The 21,680-nt window shown below is 37.3% G+C and overlaps 2 protein-coding genes across 3 annotated transcripts in view; both read right to left on the bottom strand.

Moving 5' to 3' along the window:
* ezrb (ezrin b) overlaps positions 1-11,286 on the bottom strand; it is a 31,577-nt gene extending 20,291 nt beyond the window's left edge. Inside the window, exons 1-3 of one of the 2 annotated variants that reach the window (XM_077221063.1) lie at positions 10,942-11,286; positions 9,153-9,228; positions 1,952-2,035 (exon numbers count right to left, since the gene is read on the bottom strand). In XM_077221063.1, the coding sequence (XP_077077178.1) occupies positions 1,952-2,035; positions 9,153-9,164 (96 nt within the window). In that variant the 5' untranslated portion in view covers positions 9,165-9,228; positions 10,942-11,286. Of the gene's footprint in view, positions 1-1,951; positions 2,036-9,152; positions 9,496-10,941 lie in introns of those variants that run through there. The other variant, XM_077221064.1, reaches the window with a different exon arrangement.
* Positions 11,287-12,343: 1,057 nt separating this feature from the next.
* On the bottom strand, positions 12,344-18,917 carry rsph3 (radial spoke head 3). The gene is made up of 9 exons (XM_077221071.1): positions 18,670-18,917; positions 17,979-18,066; positions 17,609-17,750; positions 17,179-17,324; positions 15,227-15,430; positions 13,735-13,897; positions 13,526-13,612; positions 13,292-13,363; positions 12,344-13,169 (listed from the first exon to the last, which is right to left on the bottom strand). Exons 1-8 carry the CDS (start codon positions 18,777-18,779, stop codon positions 13,308-13,310), a joined length of 996 nt encoding a protein of 331 aa, XP_077077186.1. The 5' UTR covers positions 18,780-18,917; the 3' UTR covers positions 12,344-13,169; positions 13,292-13,307.
* Between the last annotated feature and the right edge of the window lie 2,763 nt (positions 18,918-21,680).

The following is a 21,680-nucleotide window of genomic DNA, read 5'->3' as shown; positions in this document are numbered from 1 at the left end:
ATACCCAGCAAGTTGAAGGTTGTGATCCTATTTTAGTCTGTTTTCTCTTTTGGGAAAAAAATAATAATATATATTTATAGACTCACTGGCCACTCTATTAGGTACACCTATTCAACTGCTCATTAATGCAAATATCTAATTAGCCAATCACATGGCAGCAACTCAATGCATTTAGGTAGACATGAGGTGTGCTCCATTCGACCGTAAGTGGACTTCACGGGGTATTCCACCATCTTAAAGGGTTAGAGTTCACCCAAAAATTTAAGTTCTGTCATTGTAAGACCTTCACTCATCTTTGGAACACAAATTAAGCTATTTCTGATTAAATCCGAGTGCTTTCTGGACTATTTTAACAATGTATTATAAGGGAATAAGGGAACATCAATAAATCACTTCACAGGGAGTTGAGAAAAGAAAATTCACCAAATTGTCATTGTGCACGTCACCAGTCAGAAAGAACGATGCAGCAGATCCGTTGGAATAGTTTTTTAACAGCTCTGTTATGGAGTTGTTTATGTATGCATTCGAGTACTCATAAATTGTATTAATATTATACAAACTAGAATATTTATGGATGGTAATGGCGATCAATGTTACATTTGTGTATTATATGAATATTTGTCAAATGAATAGCTATGACAAAGTAAGGGCTGGTTCACAAAGACCGTGTTTTTGCTTCGACAAACGCAAGACACAGGCAGTGGAATGGGGAAAAACCGCAACGTCTCGAGACGTGTCTTTTAAATGTTTAACTTATTTTAACCATGGATTGACATAAACATTAACCAAATCAAAATGTATTTTTATATGGCATGACTGTTACAGTACAGCTTCAAATCTATTAATAGATGCAATAGTCAATTGAATATACACGTACATAATGAACATAAGTTTTGATTATATTTATTAGATGCATAATGTGTATTTTGTACATGTATATATTATATTAAATAAATGACAATATTTATTTGTTATGTCATAATCCACGCGACCCCGTCGTTGCCTTTCTTTGATGTTGCAGGGCATTCCGAACGAGCGATTCTGGTCAGCGAAGTGCACGGATATCCCTCGCTCAGGGAGCAGAGAGCATTGAACACTGCGAACACCTGCCAGTCAGAACGTACTAATTGTCAAGACGATCTTCTAAAGTTCAAACTGAGCATCAGAATTGGGAAGAAAGGAGATTTAAGTGACCTTGAATGTCTCATGGTTGTTGGTGCCAGATGGGCTGGTCCGAGTATTTGCTGATCTACTGGGATTTTCACGCACAATCATCTCTTAGGTTTACAGAGAATGGTCAGAAAAACAGTAAATATACAGAATAAGTCAGAATTTGGCGTAAAGAACATGAAAGGTGAACGGTGTCGTGTAAACGGCCCCTTGATTAATAACTAATGATTTTTACAATGGAAATATATGACTTTCTTCTAGTGCTGCTGTACAGTCAAAATCTTTGTTGCATTAATTTCCTGTCATCACTGTAAAGCTGCTTTGAAAAAATCTGTGTTGTAAAAAGCGCTATACTGTATAAATAAAGTTGACTTTACTTGAAATCATGGATCCATCCTGGATTTTCTTGCAACACTTTGAGCCTCTTAGTATCAGTTGAACATCATTTAAACACCACAGTCTACCTGAGTATTGTTGCGGATCATGCTCAGTTTACCAATCCTTCGATGGCTACTTCCAGCAGGATAATACGCATGTCACAAAGCTCAAATCATCTCAAACTGGTTTCTTGAACATGACAATGACTTCACTATACTCAAATTATATTATATATCAGTGAATCCCTAATTTTCTTTTTTCACGTTACAATAATATAATTGAAGAAAATGGCAGAAAGCAAGTTTGAGCTGACATTGTGACAACTATTTGTAACCACTGAAGTTCTTTCAGTATTTAATGCAGTTATGTCTTGAGTAACGGTTTAGTTGCAGAGAATGCATACCTGGTCAAAGAGCTGCTTGCCAGTTGTGCTGGGCTGAACAGCGAACTCCAGCTCCGCGTCCATCGAAGTGACGCGAACATTTACCTAAAGAGAGAAAGAGAAATTTCATTAGCAACTACCATTGACATCTGTGTTTTCAAATACAGAAACAGTGGAAGAAAATGGCCATCTACTACAAGATGGTTACAACTTCAAATTTTCCATCTGATGATGATGAGACCATCACGACCATGTGGACAAAAAATAAATCACAATAATTGGCCCATTGATGAAGACAGAATGGTCTATATTAAAGTCTGACTGTGTAGCAAGCAGATGACCCAGACTGGGATTCTCCAAACAGATGTGGCTTGAAAGAAACCGGGAAAACTGCAGAAGTGGCCACGCATAACAATGTGCCTCAGCCACTATTTAAAAAGTAGAACTGCCAATCTATTCCACAGTTAATGTTTGACAGGAAAAAGTCAACAGGCAAAAGGCCGTAGCTGCTTTATAATCAAATTTGCACCATTTTATGGAACAACAAAGAGTCATTTTTAAGCCATTTCCCAAGAAACACGAAAAAAGAGGTTTTTCCTCACAATGAAGACAACAGACTCACAATGAAAACAACAGACTCACAGAATCAAGGAACAAGGAATCATTTGTGAGAGCCAATACATTTTTAAATCACGTCTAGAGAAAAGTATTAAATGCAGTTTCAGAAAAGAAAACAGCTGTCTAAGAGAAGTTTCCAACAGACAAGAATTAGCATTGTTGACAACCCATCTAAGCACGATCGTAAAACCCACATCTGATTCGGTGATTCATTTTCATATGATTACCATGAGAACTGTTAAAAATAATGGTGACTGAGAAAAAAAAAGAAACTACTCCTAAATTATGTAACTGCTTTAAAACAAATGATCCACTATGAAAAGTCATAACTATACAGAAACTCAAACAAGTGTTCAGACCAAAACAAAGAGCAGACAATACAGATTCCACTCTTTACACTGGTGGAAAACAATGAGTAAAAAAGTATAATAGAACATTAATAGTATATTCTTAAATTTCATCATCTCATGTGGTTTCAAATGCTCTATGACTTCCTATCATAACACAAAATTGTCAATAAAAAAAAGTGCTTGTCAATATTTTCCCAAGCAATTATAATTATTTTAGACAGCGATGGATTCAGGAATAAGGCATAGAGTTGGAATATAGCACATGAGTCATACATACTGTTTTTATCATTTGTTGGTGCCTTTTGTATAATTTTTAAAGCAGTATTTGTTGTAATTCTCTGGGGGGGGGGGGGAAAGTACTAACCCTTTCTTTAAAGGAATATAAACAAATAAAATAAAATAAAAATAATAATAAAGTCATGCTGAACTCTATGTGCTATTCCTTTAAATTATCATAATTCGAAATATAAATCACCGCTATTAGGTCAGGACATCATTTGGTCCACGTTTGACATTTCATACACTACATTGAAATTGTATTATTAATTAACAATAATGTATATGCAATGAAATGGCTTTTTTTGTTTCTGTTGAGATAACAAAACTAGATGATGCGTGATGATGCCATCACAGTCACTTTCCAAAACTTCTACAGACACTCACTGAACTCCTAACCGTCACCACTAGAAGAGTACTGGTACTGGAAGCACTACTTTCTTTTTTATTATTGTTATGTGTACACTGTTTTAGATAAAAGCATGTACATACATTTATAACTATTAATATCAAGATAGATTTATCAAATTTCAAAGTTTTGCTCAGCCAGTCTTACTTATTAACATAGAAGTATATAAAGTGACTGTGATCAGTTGTAGTCCACAATCAACACCACAAGCATTATAACACGGAAAGAACTTCCTGTACCAAGCTTACGAGGACTGCTGGGACCTTTCCTGAAAACAGCACTGTGACAGTGGCTTCACATACACGAGTCACACGGACATTCAGGGTTGGTGTTAGTTAATGAATTAATAAAATATACATAATGAAAAACACATACACAACTTGATATAGAACATTAACCAACATGGTGTGTGTCTACATCTGAAATCTAGTGGTGATGAAGAGTTCAGCTTAAAGCCTGGCATCCAACTCTCCAAAGAGGGGGAGATGGAGGGGTATCCATTTACTCAGCAAAACAAAGGGTCTCTTTCAGAAACATCCTCTCAGTGGTCCACCTCCTGCATCAGGCTGCATTTTAATAGAGTCTCGCCATTTCTCTGCATTGCTCTCAGAAAGGTTTCAGCTGCCCGACTGGCGTTAGATGGCGAAATCAAGTACAGTCACATCTCAGGTTCCAACTAGCGTCATGTGGCGACAGGCGTCATCAGACCAAATAATCTACATTACGAGGCGCTTAAAACTCTGAAAATAACTAAAACATTTTTTTTTAAAGTTCACTTATATGACCACACATATATGCATGTACTGTTAATCTACAAACAATGCTACACTCTTAAAATAAAGGTTCTTTATTGGCATCTGGTTTAACATCCATGGAGCCTTTGCATTGCACAATAGTGGACAATTTTTCTTTAAATTATTAAAATGCTCTTAACTTTTAAGAACGGTTCAATGAAAGGTTAACTGGAGAACCCAAGATTGTTTCTTATATAGCATTGGTGATTGGTTTGGAACAACATAAGGGTGAGTAAATGATGACAGAATTTTCAATTTTGGGTGAACTATCCCTTAACACTGTGTCCTGAATTACACAGTAGACAGGTTTTGGTATCGTATGCATCATGGAAGTTAGGAAATGAAATATCCGATGAGAGGTGCTAAATGCTTACTGCTCTACTGTGGTTCAATTTACTTAACCACCTTCACTAAACCAAAACAATAATGTTAACTTGGGCTGTGCGATTAATCGTAATTGATTTTCGATTTCGGCTTACAAAGATTATGAAAACAAGATAATCGAGTTAAAACAATTATTGTCCAGTGCACCTTCCTTTCCTTCACAGCGGCATGCTTTTGTTCCTCTCTAAAAGCCCAAACTTAACATTCAAATCAGCCAAATAAGTGAATATTGTAAAATGCAGTCTACTGTTGCTAAACTGCGGGACGTGTTTAATATTAAACAGTGTTATTAAAAGAGCATTAAGCCGCAAAAGAGACACTGTTCCCCAAGTGGCTTTCTGTGTGAGCAGTCGAGTCGGAGCCGAACAAGGATAAGCAAATGGGCTTCAGACTCAGATACACGCCTAAAACACGAACACACAAAAATGCCAAAAATGTCAAAATGCCTTTTTAGAGTAAATATTTGTCTTAAGTACACAGTCAACGTGTGTGTAACGGTATATTGGATCGGTGCATTACCTCTTAAAGTGACAGCAGCCTAAAAAAAAATGCTGCTGTCATTAATGATAATCAAACAACAAATGATTGAAATTGAAAATCCCTCACTGATCTTGGCTGAATTACTTAAAGCTGCAGTCCGTAGTTTTTCCTCTTTGTTGCTATCTCTGTTCAAAATCTGCAATTGCAGTTATTTGCGAAATTATCAACTTTACGTGGGTTGTGCCTCGGCACGGCTGGGCACGGATGAATCAAATTTTTTGAGGAGAATGCGTGGCTGTCAGTCACAGCGCGTTGTGGATACTGGCACTCGGAATCACAGATTCTACTTTTTGGAAGTATGACCAACATAAGAATTTTCACGGGAAAATGTGATCTGAACAAGTAACATCCACTTTCGTTCTGACCAACTAAGGGAAAAAAGCATTGCAGTAAATCGTGCTGATTAAATCTAACAATCGCTTATCCTATCACGTCAAACCGTGCAAATTATACTTTGTATTTCCCGCGGAAATCCACCAGTACCACTGGAATTAAAAACATTACAAGCTTACTATCTGAATCGAGCTAAGGCAAGCAGATAGTTTTGAACACTGGCTGCTTATGTATTTGCTCAAATTTATTTTGGATCATTTTTAAACCAAAAAAGTTACGGAATACAGCTTTAAGTAGTTTTAATCAGGATCAATCTAGATTAAATGTGTACAGTAAGACTATGCAGTGTAATTTTATTCATTCATTAGTCATTTTTTTTGTAGGCTATTATTTATCGGAATACCACTGTTAGTACATCTTCCTGAAAAAACTTAACTGTTCACTTATTTTGTATTTTCATTCGGTTTTAGTCATTTCTCTGTTTTGTTTGTAATTAGTTTCTTTGTTCTTATTGTATTGCTGACTGTTTACTTGTCTTATATAATTATTTTGAGGACCTTTTTCTTACATTAGTTACCCTAGTATTAGTTTTTAATAAAACTTCACTGTTATTTAAAATTACTCATATCGTGAAATTCAACGCCCACTAATAACAACGTTAAATAATCATGATTTAAATAATGACCAAAATAATCATGATTATAGTTTTTGCCATAATCGAGCAGCCCTAGTGTTAAAAGCAAGTGTGAGATGATAAGGCATTTGCTTTAGAAACCATTTCATTTTAGCTCCCGTGTACAATTCTTTAGCTCGTTTATCAAGATTGGCATTTCACAGGACTCATTCCTGAGCACTTAGCATCACAAAAGCAATGCTGTACTAGGGGAGCGATCGAGCAAGTTTACTATGAAAGGCGTAAATATGTAAACATAGAAATGTATCAGTTTACAAAATTAACTATGGTAAAAGTTCATAAGAACTGCACCAAAATAAGTCTTTATGAAGGGACAAAAGGCCCTGTAATCATAATGGGCCTTATTTTAACAATCTAATCGCATGGTCTAAAAGCGCAGGGAGCAAGAGAACTTAGGACGTGTCCGAATACACTTTTGCTACACTTTAAAAAATTATCGTGATTTTAACGATAAAAGTGCTACAGTGCAAAACCGTTAATTGGTTAACAGAAAGTTTCCTTACTATATACGGTAAATAACTGTGATAGATCTAATGGTACATTTAATGTAATTTTACTGTAAAATACTGTTAAATTTACAGTTTTTGAAAGTGAAAAAGAAAACGCATTGTATATTTTACAGTGAAAAAACATAAATTGACATTACCAAAATTCCCTGCGTGACACTTCACATTTGAAGTATTTTTGTTGAAATAACTTTCTTCATAGTTTTCTTAGTTTTTTTTCGAATCAGTTATGTACATTAGGGTTTTATGTTACATTTAATGTTGTTAAATTAATGTATTATTGCATTTTTAAAATTTCATGCGTGTTACCATGATGGTCTTTAATGTTTGTGCGAATCACACAGTGCAGCTTCTATACAGTAGTATTAACTTTCTTGTGGAAGAGGTACCTGTGATGAGCTTTCAGCTTTGATTGATCATGTGACTCATCACTGCTGTTGAATTGTCAAATTTTAAACAGCGCTCGGCGCATGGTCTAAAAGGGTTGTTCCTATTCTCTTAATGAGTAATGGGTGTGTTTTTGGCGTAACGTGCAATAAACCCACCAGAGTCTCAACTCCCATTCCTTTAAAAGCCAGTTGAGCTCGCGCCATGGCGGATTCGCTATTTACATGTCGGAATTTGCAAGCGGAAAAACTGAAAAGTTCTCTAGCGAGGAAACGGATCTGCTCGTGCACGACATCCCGGATTCATTCCACCATATCTTTATGATACAATAACACAATAATCTTTTACATAGTAATCCTTTTATTTTTTATATTTGGCATGTTTGAGTGCTGCTGCACGTCCCTGTGTGTGTGTAATAAGCAGAGTGTACGTGTGTTGTGCACCCGCATATAGGCTCATTACTAATGTGCACTTTTAAATAACAAAAAATATACTGCGCCACTGATTTTAGACCAGGTTTTTGTTAGTCAATAGCGCAGTCTATTTCAGTTGCCTCAAAATAGCAACGCACCAACATTGCACCAGAACACACCTCACTTTCAGACCAGCACGCCCATGGGCGAACAAATGGGAACAGATGCATTTGCCATTTAAACAACGTGATGCAGGTTACAGGACATGAAAACAATAACTGCGTCAGGCTGAAATTAGCAAAAAAGCCTTGCGCCGTATTGCGCTGGGTGTATGCTAGGGCCCAATTCGTGTTAAAAGAAATCCCAGTGAGCCTAATTTGATGTCCCCTTCATGTACTATAAAAGGGGACAAAAAAGTAAAGGGACCATGTACTTATTTTTCCTTTGAACTGGCTTTAGCCTGAAGTTCCAATTTGGATGGTTCTGTTAGTGTTTCGTTGAGCTGGTATGAGCTAAAGCCAGAGAGCACACGAGCACATTGATTACAGCACAATGTGCTTTTGTACTACATCACCAAAGGGCGTGACAGGCATTGTCTGGTTATCAATTATTCAATAGAACAAATGATAACAAAAATTTGAGAGGAAACACCCTCAGCTGCTGAAAGTGCTTATTTTAGACACACCTGAAACAGGAGGGAAAATTTTAAGAGATAATATAGAAAACAGAAACCCTCACACTCTCTTTAAAGGGGGTTTCAGAGAAAAATCTAATCAAATGTTTAATCATTTTATCAGATAATCATTACTGATAGCCCATCTTGATTTAAAAGCATTTAAATGACTGAATCTTGAAATATGACTATTTTGAACCCGAATCCCCCAACTTGCATCCTATCTAAACTGACCATGGCACCAAGAACAAGCGTTTTTGTATTCAGTGTTTCGGTAGGCAGTGCTGAGGGCCAGGAATGAATGAGAAGCAGCATGGTGATGTCATTTCCTCTGTACTCTTCCTGACAACGCTGTTACTATCTTAAACAAACTAACATGCTTCAAGCTGCACTTGCTGGTTCCAGTGTTCATAAGCAAATTCAATATGATGTTTGTTTCAAACATTTTAACTAGGCTTACATATGTCACACATTCTCAGTATTACAATTTTGGTAAAGATAAACAAGGCAAAAACAGGAATAAATTATCCAAAAGCCTTTGCCTTGAAACAAATGCCTCTGAGAAGTAACTGAGTGATAAGCACTGACAGAATTTGCATACAATTAAAGATTTATAGATAAATTCACAACATTTAGAAACTACAACTTTTTGAATGTATAGCGTTTGAGAACTAAACTTTCATTCCATGTTAGGTTGAAGTCAAGATACACAAGCATGTTTTCTATCACAAAATAAATAGTCCAGAACATTTCAAAACACTGAACAGAAGTTGAAACAACTCCAAACACTCAGACTTTCTAAACAACCATTTTACCAATAAGAATAAGACTTGAAGAATACTTACAGGTTTAGGCATTTTGAGTCCTGTTGTAGATCCCGTCAAAGATTCAGAATAATGTGAGTTTCCACGGAGCCTCCCTCTGAAGCAGAAAGAAGAGAGACGCGTTTGAGCAGCGCTAGTGAGAATGACTCATAAACGGTCTGTCTGTCATTTAAACATGGGTGAGAATAAACCTTGACGCACTCCATACAGCCAAGTGAATCACGATTAAAAACTGGAACTCAAGATTGCGACAGCCTCACCCAAAAGAGGTAACACCGCCTGCCTTAAAGTCCCCACCCCATTCTGCAAATATTTGCTCCAGTCTCTGTTTCCCAAAGATCAGCCCTTGACAGGGAATGCAGCCAAATATTCAGTTATAAAATGTAGCGGTACCAGAGTGAAGCAAGCTACCCGTGAGATTCACACATGCCTGATATATATATATAGCATTTGCTGCCCTCAGCTGTCTCTCTAATATTATGTTAAACAAAAAAAGTGTATAGGCTAAAGCAAATCAAATCGTATACAGTTTTTGCTTACACATTGAATTACTTCTCAGTACACTTTAAAAACAATAAAAAAGGTTCTTTATTGGCATTTATGGTTCCATGAAGAACATTTAACATCCATGGAACATTTTAATTGCACAACATGTTCTTAAAAATGGAAGAGGATTCTTAAGGGACAGCTCACCCAAAAATGACATTTCTATAATCGTTTACTCGTCCTCAAGTTGTTCCAAACCTTTATGAATTTCTTTATTCTGCTGAACACAAAAGACGACAATTTCAAGAATGTTGGTGACCAGACAGTTGATGGACCCCAGTGAAAGAAATAATACTATGGAAGTCAATGGGGTCCATCAACTGTCTGTGGTTAGCAACATTATTCAAAATAACTTCAACAGAAGAATTAAACTCATACAGGTTTGGAACAACATGAGGGTGAGTAAATGATGGCCATTTTCTATTTTGGGTGAACTATCCCTTTAACAACGATTCAGTGTCTGTCTACATTCTAAGCTCCAACATAGCACACTAGCCTACCCGTTTCGGTTCACGAGTCGGGCATGACGAAAGCAATAGGCTAACATGCAGTTCTGTAAGGGAGTCAGATTAATAACACCTCCGACTGATTCGTGTGTTTTCATGCACTAATAAAGAACCGGTTAGTGAACATATTGTTTTCGGGCACCTCATTAGAATCATTCGTTTGGTAACCTGACTGCATTTCTCAGGCTGGAGGTTTGTTTTGGATTCACTGACAGGAACTGGCTCATAAGAGTCATTCGTTCGGGATTCAGATTACACCGATGGTTTCACCTAAAACTGGCGTTGTTGAATAGTGTGGGAAACACAGTTAACGTTAAGTACGGTGTTCCAATTACACCGGCACATAAAAGCATGTTTGATACGCGTTAACGGAATCGAGGGTAATGAAAATCAGCTGATTTCAATATTTTACTTAACTGAAGTAAAAACCGCGCGTTTCACGTTTCCCAAGCGTAACGTTATCACTCACTAACGTTAGGCTATCTAAACAAAAAAATGCATCTAGCTTAATTGTCCTCATGGTAACGCTGTTCATTTTTAAAAGAGGAACGCTTTTTTGCCCCCTTTTCATGACTTATAAAACAACAGACCATTTTTATGGTATGATACAAGACCGTCCCATTATCAGAGCAGCACCTGTTGTAGAGATTTCCCTTTGAACTGGGCGGCGTCATACAAAGAGAAGGGAATGATTGATAGACGCAGTAACAGTGTTGTGGTCTTTGACCCAGGCGATAATCGATAGGAGCAAATCTTACCAGAGCCGGTGAGCAAATTCAGTCTAGCTTCGGCCGATAATTCCCCTCCCTCCAAGGAAATGAGCAGAGTCCGGCGCTGGTAATATGGCTGACGGTGCGCTCACCTTTGTGCGCGCGGCTGAATGACAGTCAGCGACTCCAGTTCCTGTTTGAGACACATGCGCGGCGCGCGCGACGCCCACAACGCCAACGGAGGAGACGATGAGTAGCGCGTTCACATTATAGAAGATAACTTAATGACTGAAGTTTACTTGAAAAATGATTTCAAATACAGAATAATGTGCAGTATTTATTTTAGGTACTAGGAACAGGTGCCCTGCAAACGGAAGTGCACCATTCAGAAATGGCTAGCATTATAAAGTGGTAAAACAATGTGGCACTGTCCAAGTTCGATAGTGTTTTTTTGCAGGTCATAAAAGAATCAGATGTTTTTATTTTTATTTACCAATATTGACTAACATTTGTGTCAATTAATATGATTTCACAGTGTAAATTCCTCATCTTAGTAGTGTAAACTACATAGGCCTATACTATAGGCCTCAAACACATAATAAACCCGAAAACCCAGAATGCTTCAACAAATTTCTTCACGTTGGAAAAAAATGTGTTTGGATCTATTTATCTGTCAGTACAATGAAAGTGTGTGACATAAAATACAGGAACGAAGCAATATGTGGGAGATATTACCGACATCAATAGATGTATCGCCTACTACGGCGTACTTTTCTGCAAATCATGTTGAACACAAATTTAAAAATGTGGGTTATACTCTCATACACAAATGTGCTCTATAGGACAGCTGAAAACATGACTTGACCGTCATGCCGTATCCTTGTATCACTCAAACATTTGAACCTTTATAAAAAATGATCCATTACCTACTCATAAATATGCGACAGAGATATGCGAGTATGTGCTTACTTATACTTTGGAGACTAAATTAAAGATAACAAAATCTGACAAAATAAAGTTGTGTATATAGTAGGTCATAATTTAAAGAGGCTACCTAAACGTGTGTGTTCCCTGCTGCTTTAACCTCAAGAAATGATAAACAGGTAATTTGATCAGTGATTCACTAGTGAGAGCCATCATCACAGTCATTACATAACTACAGACTGCAGGAACATCTAAATGTGAAAAGTATGATGCAATGTTTTAGTCATTACTGCACCTGTGCTTGCAAATTTCACAAGATGAAAAAAATGTATGCGTAACATGAGGAAAAGCTTAGCACTTTCATTCACATGACTACCGCAAACTGTTGAATTATTAAGGGTAATCGCTTATCCGAGAGAGAGAGAGAGAGAGAGAGAGAGAGAGAGAGAGAGAGAGAGAGAGAGAGAGAGAGTTCTATACAAAACTGTTTAGTCTAGAATAGATGACGCTTTGCCCATACAAGGTCTCAAAGTACATCCAGCTTTTATTTCGTGTTTACTTTGTAATGAAACCTCGTATGTTTGAATGATGTACAATAGTAATTAGGACATACAAACATTTACGTCGGTAGAGTTCTGAATACGTACAGTGATGTGACTCAGATGTCTTTCCTTAACGATGTATTTACATCAACACGCCTGTTTCTGTTTGTGTTGCCAAAGCTGCACCGACGGAAGTGAAACTCCGAGGCACATAGTGGGCGTGGCTGAAGTTGGGAGTTGACCAATGGAGAAGCAGGATTAAATATAGAGCGGTATATAGGCGAAGTGAATGAAAGCTGAAGCGGAAACGTCCAACAGGTCACGTCACGGTGATTAGGCAAAGGACCAGGCGAGGGTAGGCGGAAAAATGAAATAGTCATTCCTCTGGAAATTATTTTTTATAAAGTTTACGAGGAATGACATCATCTCAGTTCATTATCATAGGCAATGTTTTGAAAACAGCTCCTCGGTACAACATATATCACATATGGGGACGACATGAAAACGAGCCATTAATATATTCTTCAAGTAATGCTGCTTTTACAAACTCTAAATAAAAACGAGAGTCGATCACAAGTTTCCCATTTAAAACACTCACATTACATTTTTACTCCGCAGCGCCTCCTACAGTGTTGTTCTTGAAGCGCGTTCTTGAACAGTATAGTGACAGATTTGTATCTTTTTCGCAATTTTATTCAAATAATATATGAATGATATATTTATAATGACATGCAAATTTATTAGATTTTAATAAAGAATGCGTGAACCCCTTTAATACTTTCCAGCATCTTTCTGGTTTCCTGATATGACCTGAAATGAGAAAAGACTATAAGGTTAACTCTTCACCTCAACTATTAATTAAACTGACATTACATAAACAGATTTTGATTTTACAAATGTGTTAGAGTGATTAAATGTTTCATCCTGTTTACCTCTAATGGAAATCGTTTATTCTTTCATCTGAAAAGCTTCAAATCTTTGGTTAGTGACATCTTGAATGAGCACTGTGGAAGAACAAGTAATCCAAATTATGATCAAAATGCTGTAATCACTGGATCTCAACAAGACAACAACAGACTTGATAGACTAATCCTAAAGTCAGTGTTATGTATCAGTCACCAGCAAATCATTAAAAAAGTAAAAAACAAAATACAAAAATCACTCACTGTCAAGCACTGTTCTTGCTACATATCTCTGTTCTAAAGTATTGCTGACTTCTTCCATCAGCCAAGGGAGGAATTCGGTCTCGATATCTGGAGCAGAGATAATGAACTTTCATAGACACTATAATAGCAATTCATGTATTATTCATTAAAGATCTAGAGATGAACTAATACAGAGATGAATTCAGTTTCTCTGTTTTTCATGCACTTGCCTCTCTGCACAGGGTCATAGAAGTACCCACAATCCCTCAGATTGGAATAGACTGAGGGCAACAAGTCTGACAAATACTGTTGAGCAAATGCTCTCGCAGCAATTTTATCTGCTGTCTCCTTCTCTTTTTCCAGCACTGCCTTCTGCTGCTTTATCCGGTTCTCCTGCATTGCAATAAAATACATTGAAAATACATAAGAAGCATTACCACTCAGAAAATATACTTTCACCCTCTTGGATTACTGTCATAACGTCATGGGAAATGCAGTATTTTTATAGTTTTTTTTTTCAGTTCACTTATCTAGTCCTTTGGCGTGAAATATATTTATAAAGTAAAAAACATTACATTTCATCTCTAAATTATTATCTTAAAAAAGTGTGCACAATAATTATAAAAGAAAAAATCTTGTTTACAAAGCTTTAATTTTATATATTTATATAATATATATTTATATAATTTTATTTTGTTTATTCTCTATTTTACTGAGAACTGTCTCTAGATAAGTGAACTGAAAAAAATACTATCACTAGTACATTCATAAAAATGTAATATGTGAATAAATTATGTAAAAAAATAAAATAAAAATAAAATTATATATATATATATATATATTATATAATTTATATATTTAAAAATATAATATTTATATATAATTTATATATTTTACAGTAAATTAACAAACACCATCGCACACCTGCAGGTGATAGGTGCGTAGGAAAAGAAGACCAAACAGATAGGTCGACAAATCTGCAAACAAGGAACTCCCACAAACTATCGGCACCTGCAAGTTAATATTAAAAAACTGCTATGGTTGATGCAATTGGATGTAATTTTACTGTAAAATACTGTCAAATTTGTTTTTTGCAAGTAAAACCTATGAATTACCAAAAAATGTCCATTATTTTAGTGTCATATGTGTTACATTCACACCAAGGACAATAACCATAATAACAACAACAATCATTCTAAATATAAAGAAGAGCAGAGTCCACACCACAAATATAATGATAACGGCACACAGACAAAGTTGCCATTGGAATTACTTTCAGATTGATTTTGGACGGCCAATGAGAATCCATCCTGCTTTAAAGAGCTTAAGCATTTAAAGTGGCAGACAACAAAACAGCAGCTCGCATTTTAGAATAAACAGAATGATAACATCCTCTGGTGTGGATGCTACAGTTATTGTTATAGTTTATCTCTATAGTTTTTTTTTTCATTATTTGTAATTTGTCAAATGCACTTTGCTGGAACAAATACTTCACACTTAACTGGAGTGAAATAAAGTCTAGTTCAGGCCACAATGCTCCTATCAACTGAACTTTTAACCACCAGCCACTAAATTGTGCCGTTATTTCTAGACAACGAAACTGTTTAGTGGCCTGTTTTTCTGTTGCCAAAGTCTTTACCTATGACTTAATTAAAACCACAACCTTGGTGTTTTTTGGCTGAGCATCATGTTGTGTTGTGTATGGTTTGTAGTGATTCCCACCTTCTCCACACGGAGGCGCCGTTCCCTCTCCTCTAGCCTCTGCACCTCCACCAGCTCAGCGTCACGGATCTCCTTGAACGTCTGCTGCTGGGCCCTCAGGTTAGCCAGCTCCTCCTCCTCCAGCACTTCCAACAATGCCTGCTCTATCGTCTTCCCCACCAACACCTGCAGCACGGGCTGGACCTCCATGTCAAAATCAAACAGCTGCAGACAAGAAGAACATATGCAAGTCTTACCACTGGGAAATGATCGGCAGATTTAGACTGTAACGTTTTCCCTCAAACTTTTGGGTAAAAGAAAAAGAAAAAGAGGGAGTAAGAACACAGACAGATAATCTGCTTATTAAATTGTGACATAATGAATACCATTTTCTGGTCCAACACTCCACACATCTCAACAGCTGTTTATGAGCACTATTTATTCATTTTACGTATTTAAGGTAAGCTTTTATAAACTCATGAGTCACAGTGTACACTACAGTCTCTAGGCCATAGACTGTAAAAAAAAAGATGGACGACATGTCTCCACTTCCTTCCACTATAGAAAAATGAAGCCAAAAAATCCCAGAAATAACTGATGACATCTTGCGCCAATTACAGTTGTAATCAAAATTATTCAAATCCCATTGAAAATCAGGTTTATTGACAAAATGTACAGACTTTCAGCTGTTTGCAATGAACAAATCAAACAAAAGGAATTGAAATAGCTCAACAAGCGGGTTTCCCCAAATTCTGAAAATGCAACTTTTAATGACTTCCGCCATCTCAAAATTATTCAACCCTTTACTGGTAAGCATCTTTAATACTTAGAACACCCTTATGCTATGCATTCTTATGACTTAGCCATATTTCTAACATGCAGTTAAATGTGACACTCAACAAACCTAGCCAGTTCAGATATTTCATGTGTTCTAGCTCTAGCACGCCTGGTGCAACTAATGAAACCCCTGATTAGCTGCATCAGGTGTGCATGAGACAACACCTGTTTTGCAGATTTGTGCTTTTGTGAGGGATTCCATTCAGGGGGTCGAATAATTTTGAGACTGCGGAAGTTTATGACCTATTCTGCCGACAGCCACCAGAGTCCTGTTGCATGAAGCTAGTTGAACCAAGTCTGAGTTTCAGATGAGGTTTAGATCAGGTTCGGCGGACTCACAAAGCTCTGTATTTAAATGTTCTCTGTCAACTCAGGGTTTGATCCAGAGTTTGTGATTAGCTCTGAAGCACGTGCACCTGAAAGTGTGTTGTGTGCAGCGAACAGCCTCTCCATTGCTGACATGGAGGGCATCAGTTCAATTCACTTCTCGCGAGAGAGCACAATTCACTTTATCTGTTGAAGATTAATGCCCTGTTCCAAATGGCACCCTAAACACTCAAAGTCTTCCTAAGAGTCCCCAAAAGAGGCAATTTTGTCTTTAATACCCACTCAAAACTGCTTTAATTTGGAGTGAGAGATACAGTCGGAGTGGCATTATTGCATCAGATTCATGTCACTTTACTCAGCTGATTGGTCCAGTTTTGGTCTGCGATCTCAAATCCAGAATAAAACCTGCTCCGGAGCAGGTTATCAGTGTAGCGTAAGTTACCATGCCGTTGAACACGGCTAAAAACCAAACACCTTCTTGAGTTTGCTCAAACTAATCTCAAATTTACCTGACCAGCTTCAGGCAACAGGTCTCAGACGGGCAATCAAAATGTTTTGGCTTTACTTTTCAGGACATGTGCAGCACACTTGCTCAGGGCTCACAGTGTCCCAGAGATCAATATTTTAACGTTTCATAAAAAATGGATCACTGTCTGGCCAATCCGATTTTTCTGTAGTTTTTCAGCACACCATGAGTGTATATAAGTACCATTTGTTGTTTGCTTTTGGGATCTGATAAAGAGTTCGGACAGGTTTTTCGAATTAACGACCGGATGGAAGAAAAAAGCATCCAAAAATCTATACTGCACCTCTCCTTCTTCTATCTGTGTGGCTGCATCGCGTCCGGTTTTGGCTGGGACGAAGAGGGGAGTGGCTGGTTTGTCCAGGAACACGTCTGTTTGGCATTCCACGCTGACCTCCTCAACACGATCGCTCAGCTCTTCCAGATACATCTCTAAAAAACACGTCAGTGAGAGATTTCATCAGTTGATTTCTGGGCTTACGAGTACGTACGTGAAGATGCATTTCCATTCTGAGATTTACACTTGTAACACAATGAAAGTAAGCATAGGTTATTTTAAGGTAGCTTTTTGTCAGATTTTATGAATAGACAAAGTAGTAGGGGAAAAAAGATGGGAACATGGGCCAGACTCAAACCTGGGTTTCTCATGAGCACCAGAGCTCAACATTGGGCTCTGACATTAAGCCCTGCGTTTATTGTGCAAAATCATTCACTACCTGTCTGCAAATCTATGTTCTTTCTGCCCTCTAGTGGTTCTGGTGTTTTGGGGCCAAACTGCTCCTTCAGTCGTTTTCTGGACATCACTCTTCTTCTGGCCTCCTGCTGTCTCAGGAACTCCACTGGATCGGGCTGAGATGTCTGATAAACACATTTATATTATTTTATATTCTATTCATTCATCAATTGTGCCCTTATCACATTACCATACGAACACACATTGAGCTATGGTTCAGAAAAGTAACAAGCTTTTTGGGCTGTTTTGTACTCTTGTATTTTTACATTATGTTGTCAGACTACACAAATACAAATAAACTCTTATCTGCTTCTTATAAGAGAGATTTCTAACCTCTATGCATTAATACTCACAATGGGTAGGATATGTTGAGCATATGTATTTCCTCTGACAACACGTCGGTCATACATGATGTTTCCATAACTGCTCTGTTCTTCATTTCTGCATTATACAGTAAAGAAAAAGTATATATATATACTTGCATGTTCTGTACATGTTCTGAATTTTGAATGTTTTTATCCATTTGAGAAATATTTTTTTTTAATTCCTTTTCAAAAATGTGTAAACCATCATGTGTACATTAAAAATATTATTATTAATATTAATATTTTAGCCACGTCCCCAAACCTTTGATATTTGGTATCACCTTATAACATTAGCCCAGAACAAAAAGCTTACCATGGTAACGTTAATCATAGTTTTCTAGTATTATTATTAGTACAGTTTTTGTTAACGTTACTTAAAACTGGTTTCAGATAATACATTATTTTAAAAGAGAGCGAGAGAGAGAGAGAGAGAGAGAGAGAGAGAGAGAGAGAGAGAGAGAGAGAGATGTGTCATAAACAAAATGCCAGGAAAAAAAGGCTTGGGCTATATTTACCTGATGTTCTCAGGACCCAGATAGTTGGGGGAAAAAAGATAATTCCTCAGTTATAGCGTCAAAACATCTAGGAACATCTTAAATATATTAGTCTATCAATGACATTTAGACTGTTAAGTTAAATGGTCAGAATATGTGAAGTGAGATGAGTGTGTGAGACTCACAGCAGCGGATCGGCTCTGTATTTGGGGCGGTTGGGAACCGCACGCGGACGGCTGGAAAACGTGTAAACTCCGCTCTGCGTCTCGTGTTGTGCCTGTAAATTAGCTGCCATTTTTTCCTTTTAATTGTGATATCAAAAGTGTGTCTGGAGGCTCAAATCATTAACTTTTACTTGTTGAGAGCTGGACTAGCATCTGTTGCTGTCACATTTGTTGTAATGGTTACCATGGCAATTGAATCCAACAACAGCGGTCCGCTTTGTTTACTTCCGGCTCGGTTACATTTTTAAAAAAAATTCAAAATATTATTCCGTACGTATTGAATACATATCAATGACGGTAACCCAGTACATATCATACACGTTTAAGCAAATTTCCAAGTAACAGGACACATCAAGTCAAGTATTTTGTATAAAGAGTAAAAATTAATTCAAAATCTTGCCATAACACTGTAAAACAATGAACTCTTTATTGACATAAATATCTGAAACTGTATCATTGTGTTGTTGTCTTGAATATCTTCAGTATAATGAAATAATCACAATTCAGATCTGATAATGTGTAAAACGTGATAATAGCCAGTAGGGGGAGACAGATACACTGCATGATTTTGCTGCTGAGAACAAAACTGAACAGATGAAGCAGCAGCACTCAAGCTGACCTGGGGCCGTATGTATAAAGCCACTGAGAGTAAAAATCTTAGTCAGTTATTAATATTTCATTGGTCCTCTCTTGTTTTTTCATGTGTTCATAATTTCTTTGCATGACAGCCTGGCCAAAAATGATGTCTTTACAATTTGGCATAATTCATTGAGTTATCACAAATAAAACAATTGACTCCAGGCACAACTACACAATATGCTAACAAAATTGTTAACTCATTTTTAATAGGTAAGGGTGAAGATGTCGATTTGAAGATGAAGGCAGGGGCGCAGCCGACCCCCGGGAGGTATAGGAAGGAACCATCCTATTGGTGGGGGGGAGGATGGAGGTGATTGTTAGCGTCAGCAACTGCAAACTCATGTGTAAGTACCGATCTTTTATACCACGAGTATTAGAACACGATTTGTTAGATGAGAAGGTAATAAGTGACGTAATAATCGATTCTTCCATGGCAGAACTTACGCTAAAGCTTTCATTTCATTGACTTTCCAACTAATCTTCAAAATCAAGCCACTTTTAAGAGAATTCCGGGCTTCCCTAGAGTTGATGGAGCCGTTGATGGAACTCACGTTTGCATCATTGCTCTAAATGAGGAGACATCAATAGAAAAGGAGGTCACAGCATCAATACTAATTTGCGATACTTTTGCACAATTCAAAGATTTTTTTTAAAAACATTTAAGAATTAAAGTTTCAATGTCTTAAATTAAATTATTTTATTATAATTACATTAAATGATAGGTGTCATGCTGCTGTGACCTCACCTTTGCAGGCTCACTATTGGCTGAATCAGTGGTTGAGGGGCGGCCATTTGTCCACTTCAGTCAGCACTTAATAATAAGTCTTGTACTTTCCTGAAAGTTGCTTTTAGCTTCTTTTTTAAAGTCTCCTTCTCTTAGAGAAGTCCTACTTTGTATTAAGAATTGTTTTACACTTAAAGGCTGGAATAGCCTACACGACTTTTAAAATCAGAGCAGATTTTTAAACAGCAGACTTCATACACTTGCCGACTTTGTAAATGGTTAGAGAGAAAAGCTGGGCATGATACACTACAGGACTGAGGATCATATAGCCTACACTACACTACAATACACTGAACAGAAACACGTGACACATTTTTCAGTGATTTTTTCGTATATATAAGGATTTCCGTATTTTCCGTCTGTCAACTGAATAGTATATTCCATCCATCTGAATAGTGGATTCCAAGTCTTAAGTCAAAGCTTAACCGTACGTTCACACCGCCGCCGACTTGAGCGGCTAATAAGCTCAGGTCGTCCTGTCAAGGACGCTTGTCAAAAAGTACGGGGAAGCTTGTTGACGCTTTGGTCGCTCTGACGTAGCAGGGAGAAGAGAAGTGTCACAACATGAAATGTCACATGAGATTGTTTTTTTTGCAGTCCACTTCACTGCTTTTCTATTTAACTATGTAAACACGCGCTAGACTGTGTGCTCGAGCTTTGTGTCTTTTGCTGTGTCTCGCGCATGTCACAGCGTTTTAAAAAACGCGTCATTCAAGTTAAAAGAAGTTCAACTTTAAGAACAAAAATGTAAACTATCCCAGCTATTTTATCCCATGCCTCGTTCTTTTGCAACTGGTCCCTATAAGCAAACAACCTCATATCATAAATGATAGGAAACCCAGCAACGGCGATTATAAGCTTCTCCTCCATTTTATCTGAACTAATGTTTTGGTAGGAACGAAAGTTTACATCGTGTGTTTCTCCGGAATCAGCCAGCGTGGAGGACGTCTATATTCCGATTTGTTGCTGGCTTTTGCCGCTGCTTGCCGCTGAACCGCGTCATAGCTCATTACCCTAAAGTTGAGCTACTTTCAACTTTCTGATTGACGCAAGACGCTCAAAATCCAGCTTCCATTGAAAATGAATGACTTCCGGTAGCTTTGGAAGCTCAAGTCGGCAGCGGTGTGAACGTACAGTAAGACTATTCTTAAGAGCATTTCTGAGAAGTTTTATACATACGGGCCCTGGGGCCATATTCACAAAACATCTTAAGGCTAAAAGTATCACCTAACTTGCCGATTTAGGTGTCAGTCCTAATTTTAGGACTCCTAAAACTATCTCCTAAATCTGTGAAACGTTAGGAGTAGTCAAGATGATATAATATAGCCTAAACCCCGAAATGGCTGTATCCAAAAAAAAAACACAAAAAAACTCCAAAAAAACCTTTTCTTCATAAATGCAATAAATACTTTGATTAACAGATTTTAATCTGCAATGACATAACAAAAAAGGTTAATTTATGTATATATTGAATGATGGAGGATAAAACATTGCAGTCAAGTTGAAAATAATGTCCCATCATGTAATCAAGATGGCGCCGCAGACGGCT

Source organism: Siphateles boraxobius, unplaced genomic scaffold (assembly GCF_051911475.1).
Source record: "Siphateles boraxobius isolate OS27281-9 unplaced genomic scaffold, OSU_SipBor_1 8, whole genome shotgun sequence".
Taxonomy (NCBI): domain Eukaryota; kingdom Metazoa; phylum Chordata; class Actinopteri; order Cypriniformes; family Leuciscidae; genus Siphateles; species Siphateles boraxobius.
Note: the sequence above shows the minus strand (reverse complement) of the source record. Positions and strands in the feature narration are given on the sequence as shown.